The following is a 21472-nucleotide window of genomic DNA, read 5'->3' as shown; positions in this document are numbered from 1 at the left end:
TTTCCAAAATGTAAACTTTTAGTCCTTTGATTTTTAAAAATAGGTTTAAAAGGTCCCCCAATTAATTGTTTATCATTATTTCTTATAATTATATGGTACTTTAAATTAGAGGAACAATGTTTAAATTAACTCATCTCTCTAAAATTATCTCTTAAAATTATTTGTCTAATTTTAAATATCATATAATTGTTTAAAAAGATTAAAAAGTCTTTTAAACCAATTTTTAAAAACTCAAAGACAAAAAAATGTTTATTTTGAAAATTCAATGACGAGATGAATAGGAAATAGCAAACACTCTAGTTAGTAAGATATAATAATTAAAAAATATCAACTATTATAATTGGAGCCCAAATATGGGATGGACGAAAGTCGAGGGCCCAAACTCCTCTAAGTTTTTAAGAATAAGTGTGTTTGATTTTAGTTTCAAAATGTAACTTTTTAGTAAGGGTGTACATGGGTTTGGATTAGGTTGGATTGAGGGTGTTTTTTTTGGATCAACCCAAAAATTCGGGTTGGTTGAGTTGGCAACTCGAAGAACCCAAATAAAATCTCTAACCCAACTCAACCCAACCCTTAAAATTCGGGTTGGGATGGGTTGGGTTGTCGGGTTATAACTTGTTTTTTCTTTTTAATTAAAAATATGTAAATTTATATACAACACATGACTAATAACTAAAATTTCATAAAATTCAAATGCTAAATGCCAAATATCTAAGATATTTATTGCAAACTTCAACTGGAGACAAATATCATAATAATTTTAGAAGAAAAATATTTAAAATTTACAAATTAATCAATACAAAGTAACGAAAATTTAAAATATATAGTATATTTTATTTATATCTATAAAATTTAGGTTGGGTTGGGTCAACCCAATTTTTTTAGCCAATTCACGATCCGATCCAACCCAATTCAACAAAAACAGAACAATTTTAACCCAACTCAACCTTTATATTTTGGGTTGGATAGTCCGAGTTGTTCGGGTTGTTAGGTTATTTGAACACTCCTATTTTTTAGTCCTAGATATTTAAAAATAGGTTTAGAATATCCCCAATTAATTATTATTATTATTTCAAATAATTATATGGTATTTATTAGAAGAATAATTTTAAAGAGGTCTTTTAAATATAAAAAATATTTAAAAATATTTAAATTTGATAGCAAAAAATTTCAAAAGTGTTTTTGAAACTAAAAGTAGTAAATTATCTCTAAAACTCAGCAAAAAGCAATAAATTATTTTTAAAACTAAAAGTAATAAATTATCTTTAAAACTAAACGTTTCTATTTATAAGAATTTTCCATTTTTTTTAATAATCTCTATCTCTCTAAAATTATTTCTTAAAATTATTGATCTAATTTCATGTATCATATAATTGTTTTACAAGATTAAACAAAAATACTTAATTTTTTTTAAAAAAAAAGTTTTGTTCCCACAAGATTTTAAGAAAAATTTATTTTATAAAACTTGAACGTTGTATTTGTATTAGTTATATTTTGATGCTTTCAAAATAAAATATAATCTTTAAGATCTTCTTTGGGCTTGACGATCTTCTTGAACGATCGGCCTTGATCTTCTGGGATGATCGACCAACTTGATGATCTTCTTGGATGATCGGCCTTTGGGCTTATTGATCTGCTATCGGCCTTTGGGCTTATTGATCATTTGAGTTTTTGGGCTTATTGATTTTCTATCGACCTTTGGGCTTATTGATCTGCTTGGATGATCGCCCTTTGGGTTGGTTGGATTTCTAGAGAAACTTGTTTCGTGGAGTTGAACTTGAGTTCGTGTTCATGTTGATGTTGATTTGATGTGATGTGGTTTGATCTTTAGTACTTAATCCTCTGATTCTTTTTCAGTCGAATGCATACACTTAATTTGAGGAAGCGAATGCGTGATGATCTTGGAGTTAAAGTCTTGGAAGAATACTTGTATCTCCAAATGACTTCGGTCTTCAGAATCATTGTATATTGCTTGTATCTTCAAAGGACTTCGGTCTTCAAAACTTTGATATGTCTTCTGATCTTCAGAGTTTTAGTATCTTCTGATCTTAAGAGCTTTAGTGGATCCTTGGAGCTTTAGTGCCTTCAATTCCTCCTCCTCTATAATGCCTCCTTTTATAGAAGTTTCTCATGGGTCTTACATGGGCTTGGGCCTATTACTTAACTGGGCCAAAATTGGATTTGGGCTAAAATTAGGCTTGGGCCCATTTGTTGTTGGGCCGAAATATTGGACTTGATCTTAATATTTAATTTAGCCCAAAATTTTGAATTGGGTTGGACTCGAGCTACTTCAATTATTCGGCCCTATTCAACTTATAATTTTTCCAATAGGCTCGGGCTTTCATTGATGATGTAGCAAATCGTGATTTGCCGAAATTTCTCAATCAACAAATTCATTCTTAAAAATTAAATGACTAAAAATATAAATCTAAAACTCAACGATCAAATACACTTATTCCTAAAAATTAGATAATTAAAAAAATTATATCTTTGAAACTCAAAGACCAAACACACATAACCTTCAAAATTTGAGGACTAAAATGTAAGTTTCCCAATTTTTACATTTTGGTTTTTTTTCCTCCTCAAAATGGGATTTTTAATTAGAGAAATTGAAAGATAAATGTGAATTTCTTAAAGATTTATGGCAAAAGCATAATGTCCTTGGAGAGTCTTGGATGCACTTTCTTAAATCTATTTTTTTGTTCTCTTTTTTCAAATCTTATTTAGATTTATTTTTTAAATATCATATAACATATCTGAAAATGCAATATCTCTTTAATGAAATCTTCATTTTTAAAAATTAAGGAACCATTTTATTTTTTATTTTTATTTTTTTAAAATTAAGTCTATGGATATTACTTCTACTTCAAATTTTTTTCCTATGTTATCTATTTTTAGCAATGGTTTAAAAAACCAATCAGATTTTGAGAACTAAAAAAATAACTTTCAATTTTTTTTTCGTGTTTTGAAATTTGGTTAAGAATTCAACTATTATACTTACAAAAAGATGCAAAGCATTATAATAAATGTGGATAAAATATGCTTAAATTTAAAAAACAAAAACAATAAACTAAATAGTTACCAAACGGAACCTAAATCTTTAAACTTGGTTTTTTTTGTTATCTATCTTCTTTTTAAAATCTCATATTTATTTTTTTTCCCAAATTTAATTGCAAATATCATATTTTTATCCAAATACAATTTTAGAGATTTTAAATAATTTCAATTTGTTATTTTATCGTAATAAGGTTGTAATTCAATAGACAAAAATACAAATACGAGTAATTATGTTCCCTACTATATAGTTTTTATATATTATGGTTTCAATTTGATTTAAAAAATTATAAAGGTTTAGTCCAAATATAGTGTATTTGCACTATAATTCATGTTTGCATATATAATGTGTGAGACCTTTATGTTGAGTCGACAGATTTTGCGTTCTCTTGCCTTACACTTCATCGAGAAAGAGCCCATACAATACGGGCCATGATACGTGATAGCCCAATAATTATTGGGCTTTGAGGCCCAATGGGCTTCCATTTCTGCACTTTCGTCGTCTCCTCTCCGTAGCAGCCTGAAAGCTCGTCTCCGGCACTCCCTTTCATTTCCCGGTTGCTTACAATCGGGAAGAGGAAATGGCGTGCTCCGCCACTCTATTCTCTCTTCCATTATCGTTTCAGAAACCTTCTACTCGCCAGCTTCTTTCTTTATTCCATCACAGATATGATTCTTTCAACCACCGAAAAGATTCGGTTCGGAGACGCCCTCTGGTTCCTGTCTTTTGCTTGTCCGATGGAGCTAATCAGGACACTGAGCCGCAAGCTGAATCAACGTCCGCAGCTTCATCATCATCATCGTTGTCGTGGTCTTCCTCTCCATCAATTTCGAGTAATTCGACGTATAATTTGTGTGCTGCCTTGGGCGGGATTGGACTCGTCGAAACTGCGTATTTGAGTTACCTCAAGCTCACTGGTTCAACTGCCTTTTGTCCAATTGGTGGAGGAAGCTGCGACAACGTTCTTAACAGCGATTATGCTGCTGTTTTTGGTATCTTTTTCATTTGCTATTCATGATTTGACAATAATTTTCGGCAAATTTACAATATCAAATTTTTCCCCAATTTTCATGTTAATACTAGATTACAATGAGTCAATGACATGCGTTTATAATTTCAAGGTGTACCACTGCCCGTGATTGGAATGGTGGCGTATGGATTAGTTGGAGCAATTAGTTTGCAGTTGGCAGCAAAGAAATTGCCATTTGGGATTGATGAATCTGATGGTCGTTTAGTGTTGCTTGGCACTACTACCTCTATGGCAGCTGCCAGTGCATACTTTCTGTACATTCTGAACACAAAATTTTCTGGAGTTACATGCTCATATTGCCTAGTATCTGCTGTGTTGTCATTCAGCTTGTTCTTTGCCACTCTCAAGGTCTTGTATTTTTGGGTATCTTTTTTTAATTGAAGTTTGTTGTTGATTCATACATTTCTGAAGTTTTCTTGCGGTTATGACCTAGGATTTTGGATTGCAAGAGTCTATGAGACGATTGGGCTCTCAGATAATTATCGCTGGCGTGGTTTTTATCACCCTTTCTACCTCATATAATGGTTCCCTTCCTATTTCTCAAAGGTTTTTGTTACAGAGGATCTTCTTGAAATAGCTAATTGGCTATTCTCTTTCGTTTATGTGCTTTTTAACAATTGGGTGTTTGACTTTTGATGTTTATACTTTTCTATTGGTGCGATATGTGTCCTTTTAAAGTAGTTGTTCACCATTTTTTTTAATGTTTAATGTAAGAAATTAGTACATTAAGGACAGGACACATTTCTATTCATTTAAGATCACCAATTTTACAAAGTTGTTGCATGAGGATGAAAATTTGGGTTGTTATCTTTCTGCCAAAGCTTTCATTAATTGTTACTACTAGTCGAATTGATTCTCTGGAACTAAAGCTATCATGCATTTATTTTTTTTTTGCCATCTGTTATGAGAAATAACCAAACTGGTGTTTCCATAAACTGTGAATTTATCTTCTATGTATCCTTTGGTTTTGATTCCCTGTCATCATTGACCTTAGAATGCTAATTCTTTTAACCTCGATTACTTAGGAGTTGGGAGCTATCTTAATCTTTGGTGTTATGAATCATTTCAATATTGTTTTGGAACGTTAGATTAATGTGGTCGATATTTTTTGTTTTCTTTACTAATTAATCTCAAATGATCTATCATCTATATCCATTTTCTTTGTGTTGTTTTGTGATTGATCTTTGGCTTCATTTTGGTTCCTTTCTTATCACCTTATGTGAAGTTTTTTTTTTTTTTTTTTTTTTTTTTTTTGGCTTTACAGTGCTGCTGAACTTGACCTGCCATACTTTGAAACTGAGCTAACAAAGCCATCAAGCCCTCTGGCCATTTCCCTTGCAAGGCATTTGCAGTCCATCGGGGCCAAAATGTATGGAGCTTTTTGGTGTTCACATTGTGTTGAACAGAAAGAGGTAATTTCTCCATTTGTAAAATGGTAATGACTTGATTCAGTAATATGACAACATAATATGTGGCGGCAACGCGTCGCTGAGCCTTCACAGCTACACCATTAAAATATCAATAGATTTTTAACTGTACATGTGATCATCACTATTGCTTCATTTTTACGTTTAGGCTCTTGAATTTGCTTGCAAGACAATGATTTCTTTCCCTCTTAGCGTTGTTTTGTGATGCAAACAACATATTTATCAATTATGCTATCCGTCTGTCAATACAGATGTTTGGACGTGAGGCAGCAAAACTATTAGACTATGTAGAGTGTTTCCCCAATGGATATCATAAAGGCACTATGATAGAGAAAGCTTGTTCAGAAGTTGGAATTGAAGGCTTCCCAACATGGGTAATTAACGGTCAGGTAAAAAAGCACAACTTAAGGAGAATTTGTTTACATTCCTGAGCAATCTTTATTTTTAGCAATGTTGCACGGATTGATTCCAAGAAAATTAAGAATTCTATGATCGTGTCACCGTTTCTCTTGTTGTACTTGCTATTGCTAATTGACAGGGGCAATTGAGATGGGTGGATTTCCAAGATAAAGGGACCCATTGTGTTCTAGGAGTATATAAAATTGGATAAAGTGTGTCAAGAAGTCACAGAGAAAAAAACTGTATACAAATACAATGATAGAGATGGCTCAAGTAGGTAAAGTACGTAGTTATGGGGAGAATTTAGTAAGAGATATTAGTGAGACTCTTGAGAAACCTCGAGAATGTAGAACTATTAACAAAATGAAAGCATTGTTTCCAGAGAGATAGAGGACTTTCACAAGTGGTAGCATGAATATAAAAGAATGTCCTTAGGGCGTCTAGCTTTCCTCAAGTTGGTGGAGTGGGTTGTCATGTTTGGGGCTCCAATTGTTAGAGGTGGTGTTTCCAATTATTATGACCTACAAGTAACTACATTATTATTATTTCAAATCCTTCTTTGTTACTATGTTTACTATTATTTCCTACTCATTCTCTTTTTCTCTCTTTCATACGGTGTTTACTATTTCCTATCCATACTAAAATAGTTTACACACGAAACAAAGACTGCTATAACCCAAATTAAAATAGTCTACAGCGCAAACACAAACTATTATAACCCACATGTAGACATTAATAACCAACTCAATGACATATACACCCCATTAGGATTTATCTCTTTATTTGCAAGATCTAGTTTGGTTCTTCTTTTTCAATACCTATCATTTCTATGGAACTTCTGTTCTGGTCTAAAAATTATACAAACTGTTTGAGCTAGACCTACATGTTTGATGTTCCCTTGCTTATTGGTTGGACTGTTTCTACTTCTATTTGTATCATCAAATTCTGGTTTCCTGCAGGTTTTGAGTGGAGAGAAAGAACTGTCAGAACTCGCAGAAATTTCAGGATTTGAGGTTGATGGGATAAGTTAAAACATCATTTCACATTCTCTTCTGTTTATATCAGTTCAGTAGTCATTTGTAGATTGTATATAAATATCAAATCACTTCATGACATTGTTATTATACCCAGCAAAGTCGCTTTTTCTTGCGGTGTAAATTTTAGCCACTTGGGGGAAAAAAAATTCTCCGTGAGCTAAACGGAGATGGAGATGGAGATGGAGATGGAGATGGGGACGGAGACGGGGACGGGGACGGGAAATGCATTTCCCACCCCCGCCCATTTCCCGTCCCTGCTCTGATTAGCTTTTACCTATTTATTTAGTATAGTTATCTAATGTTATGTTGTTATTATTATTATATAAATATTACATTTAAATTTCAAATTTGATTATTTATAGAAAAAATAATGAATATGTTTAAATTAAATATTTAAATTTAGATTATATATGTAAATAATTTGATTTATATTTATTTATTTCTACTAAAAAAAATTAATTAGTTTTTTTAGGCCAAAATTTGAGTAATTTATCTATGTCACGTAAAACTAATCATAATAAACAATTTAGTAATAAAGTAATTACTAGTAGCGGGGAACCAGATCCCTGCGAATTCTCCAGGAATCCTCGTCCTGATCCCCGTGGGAAATTTCACGGGGATAAGAATGAAATGGGGAGCGGGGACGGGGATGAGGAATGACATCCTCGGTCCTGCCCCGCCCCGTGGTCATCTCTAATCTTAGTTCTTAGGTTCATATTTATTGGATTAAAAAACACTTTTGACCCCTCAACTTGCAAGGAAATACACTAGAAAGTACATAAAAGTACAAAATTTAGAATTTTATTTTGAACTAATTGTCCTCTGCGATTGATAAAAGGCTAAGACATCATGAGTTTGACACATAGAGATCACCTACCTAGGATTTAATATCCTATAAGTTTTTTTGACACCCAAATGTTGTAAGGTCAGACGAATTGTTCTATAAGATTAGTCGAGGTGCGCGTCTATTTTTTTCTCAAAAAAACTAGTTCTTCATGGGTTGAGTAGATCAATTCTTATGGGATTAATTATTTATGTTTCAAAATTTTCACTTATTTATGTTTCAAAATTTTCACTAATTTTCACTAATCGATTTATAAGCGATTGTCCCTAAATACTGGATGCCATGATATGTTAAATATAGATTGGTTATCTTGGCATATTAATCGTTGCCTCAATATATAGATTGTTGCTCTAAGATATTGATTATATATGTATATAGATTAAAGGTATGATGTTTTAGAGGGATTTTAGAATGGTATAGATCACTTTTGACACGTTTTAAAATCACTCACGAATATACAATGAATCATTCAATATCAATTTAATGTTTGATTTTATACCTATAAACTAGATTTTCATACAATCAGAAATGATTTTAATACGGGACTGATTTTAAGTATGATAAAAATGATTTTAACTAATTCAAAATCCTTCTCAAGTTTTCTCGATTATCTTGATATAAAAGGTTGTCTTACTATATTGCCTACAAAAATTTGTTGGCCAAATATAAATGGTTTTGGGGTTGATGTCCTAAATCTTGTAGTTTCCTAGTTTGTAAATTATTTATTTAATAAATATAATGTTATTTTATTTGACATTTAGTATGCATTAACCTATATTCAATAAACTAAAATCTTAGGTGCTTAAACTTATATGTAGTTGACATACAAGTAGGTTAAGTAATAATCTGAATGGTCTGTTTTATATGGATAAGGCTCGATACCTTATCTTGGTGATATTACGGATATGACCCACTTTATAATTGTTGGATTGTTCATGGGAAGTCATATGAGTGGGGTATCATATACAAAGAGTTTGTATAATATTAGCAACAAAATGATTAGTCTCTCTTTATAACACCGTTACTTGAAGACTTACATTTCAGACCATAGGTAACTTGATTTGTGAGTTGTGAATGAACTTATGAGGGTGGTCATTTGATCTGTATGGGTGAGAGCGACCAGATTCGTCGATTCAATATGTCTACCATTTTGGGGATTATTGCTCCCTTAGGGATTGATTACGAATCATGGACAATAAAGCCCCTCACCCTCCACTAGCTAGGGAGGGGTCTAGTTTATAGTTGGACTATAACTAATTGTTCATTTAGAGAGATCAATTGTACTTAAGAAGCTAGATGTAACTACATGGGTAAAACACTAATTTTGACCTAGTTGTAGTTATGAGCAATTTGTGAAGGGTCAACTTACTGTTGATTAGTTATATCTAATAGTCATAGAAATATATTTATAGTGCGAAGAGTGCAGTTGTCGGTCTTTAGTGGAGTGACCGACAATTAATGAATGTTGACTAATTTAATTAAAGAGTTTAATTAATTAATTTTGTATGATTGGAGCTTTTAATTTGTAGGTACATAAGGTCCCATTGATAGCTTAATAAGGGTTAAATGAGAATCAATTAATTTTGAATTAATTTGAATGATTCAAATTAATTAAAGGGAATTAATTGTATGAGATGCAATTAATATAATGTATATGGATACATTATAATATAAAGTTTAATGAGAGAGATAAATATCTGAATATGATTAAAAAAAATTAATCATATGAATGAGATTTATATAAAAACTATAAGTTAAAATTAATATGAATATAATCAGTGACAGATCAAAATTTTATGTACGAGGCACATGTTCATATAAATATAATTTTAAATGCATCAATATAATATTTAAATCTTATAATATCGCTAAAATGAGCATAACTAACTAATATACGGGTCAGATTCGAAATTTCATGTTGGGGGTACAACTTTATATAAGGTTAAAATCTTTATGCCATTAACGTCTCAAATTGTGTGATATATAATAATTGAACTTTAAAAAATATATACTAGATCACAGACATCTCAATTATGTAGTACAAAACATTTGTTTTTTTAAAAAATAATGTAACTATTGGGAACAAAATTCAAAATTTGAGGTTTAATTAGAAAAAATAATTTTTTTTCTAATAAAACGATTAATTTTAAGCATTTTTATACTGTATGAGATGTTTAGATACTATATTAAAAGTTTATTTATCAATTAGACATATTTAAGAGACTTATTAGAGTTTAAATTGAAAGTTTAGATATTTATTAGTTACAATTTTAAAAACTAAGGATTAAACTTGTAGTAACTTGAATGTAATTTAAAATAATGTTAAAGTAAATAACAAAACAAAAAATTCATATGTGAAAATGGTGTTTATATACCTTAATTTTTAAAAACATAAAATAAATAATTAAATAGTTATCAAACTAGCTTAAAATTTTAAAAATATTTATATATAAACATAAACACATATGTGAAAAAATAAAAATGAAATTTAGTTTTCCAACCAATTATATATATTTGAAATTTTAAGAGACAAAAATTGATTAAAAGCAAAAAAGGAAAAAAAAAAAAAATTGGTTAAAGAAAAAAGAAAGAACTACTTCATAGAGGAATCAAACTCCAATCACAAGCGGCTTAAGAACAAGGGTTTGAACACCTGACCATTTAAGCAAGCTCCAATTTTATGTCTCGGGGGCACACAATTGAAATATATTCAAAATGTAAATAATATTTTTTATATTTAATAAAAAAATAATATATATATATATATATATATATATGACCCCTTCATAGATCTGTTCTTGAATATGATTCATATTAAAATTATAGGTTTATATGAAAGAATGTAAAGTTGGATTTTATTACATATGATATAATATAAGCTATACATTATATTATATGAGATATAATATAAGGTTTGTTTTAGTTATATTATTTTGGAAATTATTTTATGTGATGAAGGGAGTTATGAAAATAACTCTCCTCATCTCTCTCATATGTAAGATAACATAGGTCGTGGGGAAGGGGAGATATGAAGAAGGAGAGATATGTGATACACAGTTGTGAAACTCTATGCAAGAAAATCTCTTCCCCTTTGTGAAACTTTCTCAAAAGACTTTTCTTCTCCCTTATGAAAATTAACAAGACAAGTCCACAACTCTGTTTTAATTCTCACCTTGAGAATATTGAGAAAGGCTTGGTGGTAGTGTCCAAGAGATCCTCTGTTGTTGCTGTGTTCGGTGAGGAGCAGAAGAGTTCGTGATTCTAGGAGAAGAAAATGTGAAGAAGTGTTTTTCATCAAAGGTAAGTTTTCTAATATTCCCTTTCCTCTATGTATATTTTGATAGCATACTTGGTATTTATGTTTATCGTTCTGTCTTCTCTATTTTAACTTCTTCCAAAAACGAATTCACTAACACAAAAGCGATCACTCGCTTTTGCACTGAGAATTCGATTCCTTCAAATGGTTGGTTTGAAATATTAGTCGTTCCCAAAGTAAGCATAACTTAGTTGATATATAGTATGTATTAGTAGTTAAGAGATTTGTAGTTTAGATTCTTTCACATCCTATTGTACTGTAAAAAAGAGATAAGCGTGACTGATTCACCTAATATCATAGCTAATCTCATCGTTTCCAAACTAGCAGCTGTCCCAAACTAGCCATTTTAGTCTCGGTATAATTGATTGTTTTAACATATGGGTTACCTTGATAAACCCTTCTTATATTAGAGACAAACCTTTCTTATATTAGTTGCATTGATATTAATGGTCTATGTTGAATCAACTATTTAATTTCGTCTCTAGTAATTTTTATTTAGAAAAAATATATCAAGAATCAATTACATTTAACGTTAAAACTCAAAAATGTATTAAACAATTTTAATGACAACTTATATCATTCTTCTTCAAAAAAGAAAAAGAAAAAACAACATGAATTGTGAATTATATCAATTATTACCCTAATATTTATGATGACAATAAATAGTTATATTATTTATGATGACAATAAATAATTATATTATGTACATCCATTAAATGAATAATGGTTTTTTTCCCTTGTTTTAAGAATCTATTTTATAAGTCAAAAGTGTGTATAACTCAACCATAATTGACATGTATTCATTTTCTCAAATGTAAAAATTTAAATCTTCGTACTTCACATATTATACTAAAAATTATCTTATAAACAATGTTTGTGTCTATAAATAACCATCTATGATTATAATTTTGTATAAAATATTTATGTCGTAAGTGTTAGAAGATTAAAAATATTTGATTATTTCTCAACTATACATTCAATCTTGACATAACTCAATAGCTAAATTACTCATCATCATGATTATTATTATTGAAATAAACAACTCATCATTATTAAGATAAATATCAATTTAAACTTCGAGATCGTATCAATTTAAACCCTAAACTAAAATTGTATCAATTTAAACCTTAAATTTTCATAATTGTATGAATTCAAAATCCTCCATTATATTTTATTTGGATACAATTATGAAAATTTAGGGTTTAAATTAATATATTTACGAAGATTCAAAATTTAAATTGATACACTTATAAAAATTTGAAGATTAAATTGTTGAACTAAAAAATAATTTGGGACCAATCATGTCGTAAATTCTCAACTTTGAACTACAAGTCGTCTGGACTGAACCTACTAAAACGTAAAAACTACACGTCGACTTGTAGCTTTCTTCTTCCTCGCTAGCTAAAATTTTCCTGCTCTGTCTTTTGTGCTTTCGATTCAGGGAACTGCGATAGCGCAGAAGCAACGGAAGCCAAGGTAATTGCTCTTCGGTATATATCTTCTTCCACTTCCTTCTTTTCTAACCTATTTTTCTCTGATCTCCATCTCTGTTCACAAGCTTCTTCTTCAGTTCTTCAATTTTTGTTTGCTTCTGCTTCTATTTCGTCTGAAGACTCAATCCTTGCATCTGAAAATTATTGCCTTCGAAATGAGATTTACTAGCATTTATTCGTCTATTAGTTCCAATTCTTTAGCAGTTTGTTCCAAATTTCTTCTACCAAAACGCTTCAGTGCACTTCAGATTTCGTTTCGAGGTTTTTTTTATTGACTTAATTGGATCATGCATCGTGTTTCCTTCTGTTCTTATGGAAACTCTTTAGGCTGAAGGCAAATAAAACCCTAGATCGTTGTTTGTTTTTATTAGGCTGTTGCTATTGTTGTTAAAGATGGTGTTCTTGTGTTGGTCTCGCCCATCTCCTCAAGACCAGAAGGCCTGCATTGAAAGGCAAGAAACGAGGGGATTTGTAATCCCCACCCCTCAAAAGAAAACTCTCATACGTATAGTCTTGTTTCTTTATTTTTCTTAGTGGAATGTTATATGATGTTCATCATTAGGGCTGGTTCCTTCAACTATAGCAGCAAGTTTAGAGGAGCTACTGCTAATCCTAGCACTTGTCTGCAAGAAGATAACGGGATCTCACAAGAAGGTTTTCTTCTCAACCATGCTCGTATTTTGGTGGGTTCTGGTGTTGAGACTTATGAAAAGGGGAAGAAAGCTCTTCAGAACTGGAGGTTGGCTATATACTTTCTGGTTGAAGAGTAATCTATTATTAGATGAATCTTTAATCCACCCCAAATTTTGTAGGCATTTTGGATTGAATTGGGCATTTGTTGATTCCTCAACTCCAGTTCATCCAGGAGTGAAGTTTTGTGTCTGTGCCAAGGAGTTTCTTCCATGGGTGGTGTTGCCTCTTCAAATTGTATATGTAAATGAGAATAGGGATACCAAAAAAGCTGGGACATGCTTCAGTTTTGGTAGTGGTACCCTTCATGGCCATCTTCTGGTTAGTTGTTCTTTTTTCATACTTCTTCCTTTCCCCCCACCTCTCATTTGCTTGTTAGCTTACCTACAGACTACTTATCTTGCAAAGAATCAGCCATAGTTGTGAAATTAGTGTTAGTATTTCATGCATTTATAGCTCAATGGTGTGATTTTTAAATTGTATACTCAGCTGAATTCCGAATTTGATTTTCATATAGCTGTCAATTTCCTTTCTTAGAGAAAGTTTCTCTCTAAAAAGCACAAATTCGATTACAACACGACACGACACAATGAAAAGTCATAAGCTTAAAACCTAGGACACTAACACAGGAAGAACACGATGATTATAATATATTTTTTTTAAAAATATATATAATTTTTATACAACGAACTTCAGGTTCAATGATATTTTATGCATTTGTATGTTAAAACTAGTTTGATGTATTTTTGATGCATGTCCAACAAATATTGAATCTACTTATACTTTATACAGCTAGTGCTTAACAAATCTATTGTTTAAACAAATATTCCATAGGTGTCCAATAAATGTCCGACATAGACGGTGGATAGAGTGTGTATGCTTCCTAGGTTCCTCTTAGAGATGAGGTACCAACTTGTGTATATTTAGCCTATGCACACTAAGGAATCAAGTGTTCATCCAAGTTTCTCTCTTTATGCTTATATAAGAAGCAGAGACTTCTATCAAGAACAACACCCCAGTCTGTCCCCAATATTTCTATATACTTCACTAAAACTATCTGCATCTTCTCAGATAACATAGTCCATTATTCATTTCCCCCAAGCTAATATTTTCTTGTTCTTTTCTTCATTTCTTCGAAGCTATTTTTTTTTGTTCTTTTCTAATTTCTGTTGCTCTTCCCTGTACTCCCTTGCAATATGTGCTTGATAGTCTAGGTTTTGATCTCACTCTGGATCCTATAAATGGGAAGTGTGACTGATGTGATCTTAAATTCTGAGAATTTCAGGCGGGTGAAGAACGGTTTTCAATTGAGATGGACTCGAACAGCCAGGTGTGGTATGAAATTCTTTCCTTCTCAAAGCCTGCCCACATATTGTCATTCCTAAGTTATCCCTACGTAATTCTTCGTCAAAAGTATTTTGCTCATCAATCTACAAATGCAGTTAAGAAGTATTTGACTGCCACTCACTCCTAACTTCTGGTGGTATGTATATATTGCTTCTTCCTTTAGTGTAGCATTCAGTCCTTGGATAATGATAACAATGAAATACCTCAGCTATACTCAAATGAACTTTGGCATTTTCATTGATGTTTCAAGTTGGGAAAAAATATCATAAATTTGAGAATATTTTATCACTAGCTATACCACTAAGGACCCGTTTGGATTTATTTTCTAAGTGTGTATTTTGCACGTATAAACACTTATTTAAATATTAGAAAGTCAATCAAATACGCTGTAGGTTTGAGTCAACTTATACTTTTATCTATTCACATTCCTACATCCTAACAAGATTCAGGTCTGTGTTGTTTTTTGTTTCTAAATTTATAAAACATCCTTAAAGAATGGAGCAAATTCAATTATGGTCATGTAATGTATGTTCGTAGTGTTCCTGAGGTTGACATCTACGGCATCTTCATTTTTCTGCCGACTTTTCTTTTCCCACTTTTTTTTAATCATTTTCCATCTAAATCATTTGGGGGTTTAAATTACAAAAAGTATCACAACTTCACCATTTGGGTTTAAAATATTTATATATTTTTACATCTAACTAGTCTCTTCAAGTTGTCGCATTCAAAACTAGCACATTTTCTGAAAATTTATTGCAGTCATTTTTCGGTCTATCTCGCTCGAAATTGACCACGAGATTTACATAAAAATTTAACTTTTCTTAACTTATTGTTTATTTTGGATTTTTTCGATGAAATCTATATATTTGGGCTTTTTTTTTGTGAAATGGGCTGGAGTTTTTTTTAATATTTTTCCAAATCTTAATTTTTTATTGTAAAATTTGATATTTTACAAAATTTAAAAATCACTCAGAGATCCAAAATCATAATGGGTAAATTCATTTAGACATTTGGAAATTCATATCATTGTGGAAACAAAAATGAGGATAAAGATTTGAAAAATTATATAAAAATTTGATATAAGATTTGGTAAAAATAATCAAATTTGGAGAAAATTTGAAAATATATAAGCTATGGTATAAAATTTGAAAAGATTATAATATTTGAAAAAATTAGTAGAATCTCAATGTTAATACTGCTCGAGATTTCACCGACAAGATTCAAAACAATCAATAAGTTAAAAAAAAAATATTATTTTAACTAAATCTTGATAATCGATCTCATTCGAGATGGATCGAGAAAAATTAGTTTGACCAGTTTTCAAAAAGCAAATTAGTTCTCTGTTTCCATTTTGATTCCTTTGCTTTTGAGTTCTATTCCATTTTATTTGTCCAATATTACTCATACTTCAAATGAATTTTAAATTTAGTACTTCAAAGTTATTATTTTTTTTTAATAAAAAATTGTTAAATAACAATGATTTTTTAAAAAATATATTATCACAATTTAGGAAGAAAATACAAAGAGACTAATGGTTTGTTTGAATTGACTAAAGGAAAAAATATTTTTAAAAAAATTTACATATTTTAATAAAAGTTGTTTAAAATACATTTTAAGTAGTTGTCAAATACTTCAATTTTCTCTAAAATGTCTTGTTTTCAAAATCAAACACTTGAAAAGTTAAATTAAACACCCTAAAGCTTTTAGGAAAAAACAATAAACTAATTTCAAGGACCAATTTTAAGATTGATCGAAAAGATAAAGATTAAAATCAGACATTTAAAAGTAATAAAAATCAAAGTATAAGAACTAAAGAGTACTTTAGAGTTCTACTCCCCCATCAAAATTGTTGTTTTGTTCTTGAACTTATAAGAGTTTTTCACCTAGTTCAAAAACATAATTCTTTGTGTTATAATATGTGACATTTCAAATTAGTTCGTCATTTAAACTCTGCAATTTTGTGATATTTGTGAATATTTTCAATTTCGGAGGATAAATAAAATTGTTGTAAAGGATGATTCAATAATTATTTGCTTAGAGAGAAATTTTAGAATTTAAATTTGATTGAAGGAAAATTCATGACTTATGTCTAATTGTTTCAATTTTTAATTTAATTTATAAAATCGAATTAAAATTTGGAATTTTGAGGTTGTCTTGTATTTTCTAGAGAAGTTAATTAAATTAAATCAATTTATTGTGATAATTAGAAAAAAAAAAGGTTTTTTCCCCTTTCCCTCTCTCTTCACGTTCTCCTTCCCCTCCCCCTCCCCCCGACCTCCATCTCTCCTGCGTCTCTCCTATCTCTCCTGCGCCTCTCCTTTGCCGCTTTCAGCCGTTGACGCCAGTCGGAGCGTGTCGCCGTCTTTCTCCCTCGCAGTCGAGCCCTCCCGCCTCAGATTGAGTCATCCAGCGCCACTTCCAGCCACGAGCGCTCCGCTCGCCGTCGGTCTGAGTTGCCTCCGCGCGAGCCACCCGCCAACTGCTCCAGTCGTCGATGCCAGCCACGTCCATCTGCCGCGCAGCGCCAGTTCCGTGCGTCGCCTCGTCCGCCAGCCCGCTTCCGTGCCAGATCTTTCGTCCAGCCAGCTCCTCGCCTTCGTCCGCACCGCCCACGCCCTCTGCTTGCTGCCAACTGCCGTTTGAGCGAGTCGAGGGAAATTTTTTGGAGTTCTAAGTTGTGGTTGGTTATCCTTTGGATTTAGAACCGAAGATTTATTTAAATCTTGGACTCAATATTTTTAGGCGATAATTGTTAATGTCATAGGATTGATTTGAGTTTATCCAAGAACTTTTGATTAGATTTATCGAGTATTGATATTTGTCTTTGTGTACACTTGTTGCATGACTGTTATGAGTATTAAGAGCATGTTTGATCTTTCATGTTATGTTATGATTTGTGTTACTGAAATTTTGTATATTTGTATATGATGCATGATTAGATCAGCAGAGGCAATTTATTGTCTCGTCTTGATGCATGTTTTATTTCAGGGGATCGACGAGTCTAGTTTCATGCCTTGACGATGTGCCTTCAGGCCACTACGGGTTCCTTTGCATGTTACGATTTTGTGAATTGACAGGTTCACATTCATGTTTATTTCCATCAAGCCACTAGACATGCATGTCGAGACCAGATAAGTTATTCCCTTGGTTTGTTTTTCACTCTCCTTGTGGATGCATAACCTCATCCTGGTAATGGGATCACTTACTCGAGTGAAGAAGGAATTTGTGACAGTATTTGTGACAATCTCAAAGGAACTAAGAACGCTTCCGCATTTGAATTTATGTCTTCTCATGTTTTCTTTTTTATAGTTTTATTTTCACAAACCTTCTTTGGTTAGAGATTTCTTTTTCAGTTAATATTTTCTTTTGCTTTTTATTTAAATTTTTATTTTCATGTTTAAGGGGTATTCCGATTAAACTATTTGAAATCTTGAGTTAAAGTCCAACTAGATTCTTTATACACTTAGCTGTTATTTTATTTTATTTTATTTTTTCCCCTTCAATGTGAACATTAATCATCCAACAAATCAAGAAATAATTTTAAATTATGTGATTTTTTTTGTTGACAATATGTGTGAGTTAATTAGTGAAACCAAATTCCAACTTCGAAGTTGATACTATAGACATTATACATACTCATTTTGGTATTTATATTGTAGATTTTTTTAAAAATATTAATAAAGTAAGTTATTGAATCTATAAATCCTATGAAATCCAACCAAATTAGGTTAGGTCATATGTTATTTTCACAAATCTAGATTTGAAATCACAATCTCTTGTGAAAACAAACAACAAAAATTATTTGAAATGATTTGAATTTGAGATTCCTCAATTTAATTCAGAAGCATCTAAATAGAAGAGCATAAAGTAAAAACATATGCTTAACAAATTGTTGAAGAATTGACACTTCAATGATGATGAAGAAAGGCTTGATTGTGATACTTAGAATAGAGAGAAAAAAATTGTAAAATTAAAATGAAAATTGATGCAGCAAATTAGAAGCAAAAATTGATTGTCTCCCTAAAGAAGAAAAAAAGAAAGCCTAATTAGAAGAAGAAGAAGAAGAAGAAGAAGAAGAAAAAAGAGGGAGTGACAGACAAACCAAATTGAAGATGGAGCATTGTTTGTTGTTCATCATCATTTTCATCATCATTTCAGAATCCTTTCTTCATCATCATTGTTCTTCGAGGATAATATATGCAATTCCCTTGAATTCCTTCAAATTCTGTACCCGAAACTGAAAAACTTCCCTCCCTCTTATTCCCCAAAACAATCGCTTCATTCCCCAAATTCTTCACCACCTCCAATTCTCTTCTACAGTATTCTCCATTCAAATCCACTCTGTACACTTCGAAATCAGCTTCATCTTCTTCATCTTCCTCACTTTCACTATCATTATCGCTATCACTATCAACATCATCATTATAGTTATAGTTAAAATTATCACCACCATCATCAACATCATCCTCACTATCACTGAAATCATCGAATCGATCCACTACATAAACCTCGCCGCCGCACTCCACCAGATGTTTCTGTTTTCCAAACACACTCATTGGAGGAGAAATCTGTGACAATTCCATCGACCATGAATCAATCGAGAAAATTCTTCCTCTTCTATCAACTGCATAGAACTTCCCCCTGTATACAATCACATCACCGCCGGCAAAATTGTGTTTCTCAAACATCGTCCATTTGTTATCCCTAAGTTTAGCGAACCCTAACTTTCCGTCTCTGAAAATTGCTAAAACGGCACAGTTCTTTTTGTCGATCCAGGGAGAATCAGGGAACATTACGACTTTACGAATATCAGAAACATAAACGCCTTCCGTGTTTACAATCGTATACGATTTAGCCAATTCGTGAATTCGAAATTCCAGTAAGTTCATTTCATCTCGAAGAGCTTCGTAGGTGAATTTAAGATTAGACAGGTAAAGCGGACGCAGAATTCGCAATTTACCTTCATTTGTACTGTCGACGATCGCAAACCATACCTTCGCCGCCGCTGCCGCCGCTGCAGAAGAAGAAGAAGAAGCAGCGTTAGTAGTTTGATGGCGATCGAGAGGACTGAAGCGATAGATTATCTTTCGAGCGAGTAAAATGTCTTTGACTGGAGAATCAGCGTCGTCGACGTTGGGAAGAGAAAGGAGATAGAGAGGTAGAAGAGGAGAAACGGCGTTGAAGGGAGGAAAAGAAGCACGGAGCGATCGGCAGACGCCGCGACATCGGAGGACGTCGATGTGAGTATCGAGATGTTTTCCGATGGCCATCCAAAGTTCAGGAAGGAGATCGGACCACCGTGCACAGGTGTCGTCCATGAGAGGAGAAGAAAGGCAGCGAGTTAAAGGAAATCGTGGTAACTGGTAAATCAGTAAATATACTAATTTTGGCGAGGTAAATTGTCCAAAATAGCCTCTTCCATTACTCAAAATTAACACGTTTTTTTTTTTTTAAATTCGTCCAACTAAGTTTTCTACCATCCAGATCCATCAGTGAGATTTAGTTAAAAATTAATTCTTTTTTTTTTTCTAATTTGTCGACTGTTCTGGACTTATTATGTAATTTTTTCAAATATTTCCTCGATGTTTACTAAATATACGTTATTCTTCAAATCTTTAACCTTCGTAATTTTCAATTTAATTTACCAATTATCTAAATTATTTTTTTTTAGAAATCCAAATTATTTTTTTGGATGGATGCCAAGTGATTTTTTTAAATTTTTGAAAAGATTATTTTTTTTTTCAAAAAATATAAAAAATATATAAAATTTCGATATTAATCTAGGACAGATTAACATTGAGATTCTATATATTTGAGTTTTTTTGGTGAATTTTCAGGCAGACTAATAGCGAGTTCTATATATTTATCATATTTTACTTATTATTTATTTATTTATTTATTTTTATAAAATTTGATATTTCTCAAAATTTTAAAATCAAAGTCATCGCTTGAAAACCATTTGGATAATTTGGAAATTAAATATACTGTGGAAACAAACTAAAAATACATTCCTAACTAATTTGAAGAAAATTTGAAATTATATAATATTTGGTACAATATTTGGGCAGTTTAAATAGTATTTGAAAAAATAACAGAATTTAGGGAGGTTAAATAATATTTGAAGAAAAAAAATCTCGGTGTGTAATGACCAAGATATATTGAAAAGAACCAAAACAATACGATAAGTTAAAAAACATTTTTTTTTTTTTTTTACTAAATCATGGCCAATCTCGCCCAAGATGGATCTGAAAAATCTCGGTATGTAATGACCGAGATATATTTGCAGGTTAAACAAATCTCTTTACAGTCTTAAACAGGCGCTGAGGTGTTGGTACAAGAGATTTGATTCCTTCATCATGAGTCTTGGATACAACAAACTTAATGCAGACCCTTTCGTATCGAAGAATTGAAGGCTCAGTTGGCTAGGGAATTTGAAATGAAGGATTTGGGACCAAAACAAGATTTTGGGGATGAAAATTCACCGAGACAGAAATAAAAGGAAAATTTGGCTGTCCTAGAAAAATTATTTGAAAAAGGTCTTGGCGATGCTTCAACATGCAAGATTGTCAGCCAATTTCTACTCATCTTCCTATTAATTTCAAGATATCCTTTAGTATGAGCCCTACACTAAAGCATAGAGGATGGGGATGTCTCGAATACTATATGCTTTAGTAGTGGGAGGTTTAATATTTGCCATGATCTGTACCAGACCAGACATTGAACATATAGTGGGAGTTGTTAGTCGATAATCCTAGTTGAGAGAATTGAAGTGCTGTTAAAAGGATACTTAGATATATTAAAGGGTCCATAGATGTTGCTTTGTATTATGGAGGT

The 21472-nt window shown here is 31.7% G+C and overlaps 3 protein-coding genes across 8 annotated transcripts; 2 read left to right on the top strand and 1 right to left on the bottom strand.

The window, feature by feature from the left end:
- The first annotated feature begins 3428 nt into the window (after positions 1 to 3428).
- On the top strand, positions 3429 to 7338 carry LTO1 (NAD(P)H dehydrogenase (quinone)s). The gene is made up of 6 exons (XM_039024893.2): positions 3429 to 4047; positions 4177 to 4433; positions 4519 to 4631; positions 5350 to 5497; positions 5764 to 5901; positions 6871 to 7338. The coding sequence occupies exons 1-6, from the start codon at positions 3636 to 3638 to the stop codon at positions 6940 to 6942; spliced, it is 1140 nt and encodes a 379-aa protein (XP_038880821.1). The 5' UTR covers positions 3429 to 3635; the 3' UTR covers positions 6943 to 7338.
- Positions 7339 to 12446: 5108 nt separating this feature from the next.
- LOC120074238 (outer envelope protein) lies at positions 12447 to 18098 on the top strand. Of its 6 annotated transcripts, none has more exons than XM_090312166.1 (6): positions 12447 to 12584; positions 12973 to 13053; positions 13188 to 13340; positions 13414 to 13612; positions 14577 to 14626; positions 17627 to 18098. In XM_090312166.1, the coding sequence occupies exons 2-6, from the start codon at positions 12995 to 12997 to the stop codon at positions 17748 to 17750; spliced, it is 585 nt and encodes a 194-aa protein (XP_090168292.1). In that variant the 5' UTR covers positions 12447 to 12584; positions 12973 to 12994; the 3' UTR covers positions 17751 to 18098. The 6 variants fall into 6 exon arrangements, with proteins under 6 accessions (XP_090168292.1, XP_038883222.1, XP_038883223.1 ...); XM_039027294.2 differs by having other exon boundaries at positions 13164 to 13340; XM_039027295.2 differs by lacking the exon at positions 17627 to 18098 and having other exon boundaries at positions 14577 to 14933.
- Positions 18099 to 18501: 403 nt separating this feature from the next.
- Positions 18502 to 19998, bottom strand: LOC120074237 (putative F-box protein At1g65770). Its single transcript, XM_039027291.2, has one exon. It carries the CDS (start codon positions 19954 to 19956, stop codon positions 18793 to 18795), a length of 1164 nt encoding a protein of 387 aa, XP_038883219.1. The 5' UTR covers positions 19957 to 19998; the 3' UTR covers positions 18502 to 18792.
- Positions 19999 to 21472: the final 1474 nt, after the last annotated feature.

The sequence above is a fragment of the Benincasa hispida genome, chromosome 3, assembly GCF_027475165.1.
Source record: "Benincasa hispida cultivar pf3 chromosome 3, pf3_genome.v1.1, whole genome shotgun sequence".
In the NCBI taxonomy this organism is placed as follows: Eukaryota; Viridiplantae; Streptophyta; class Magnoliopsida; order Cucurbitales; family Cucurbitaceae; genus Benincasa; species Benincasa hispida.
This window is presented reverse-complemented; position numbering and strand designations above follow the sequence as displayed.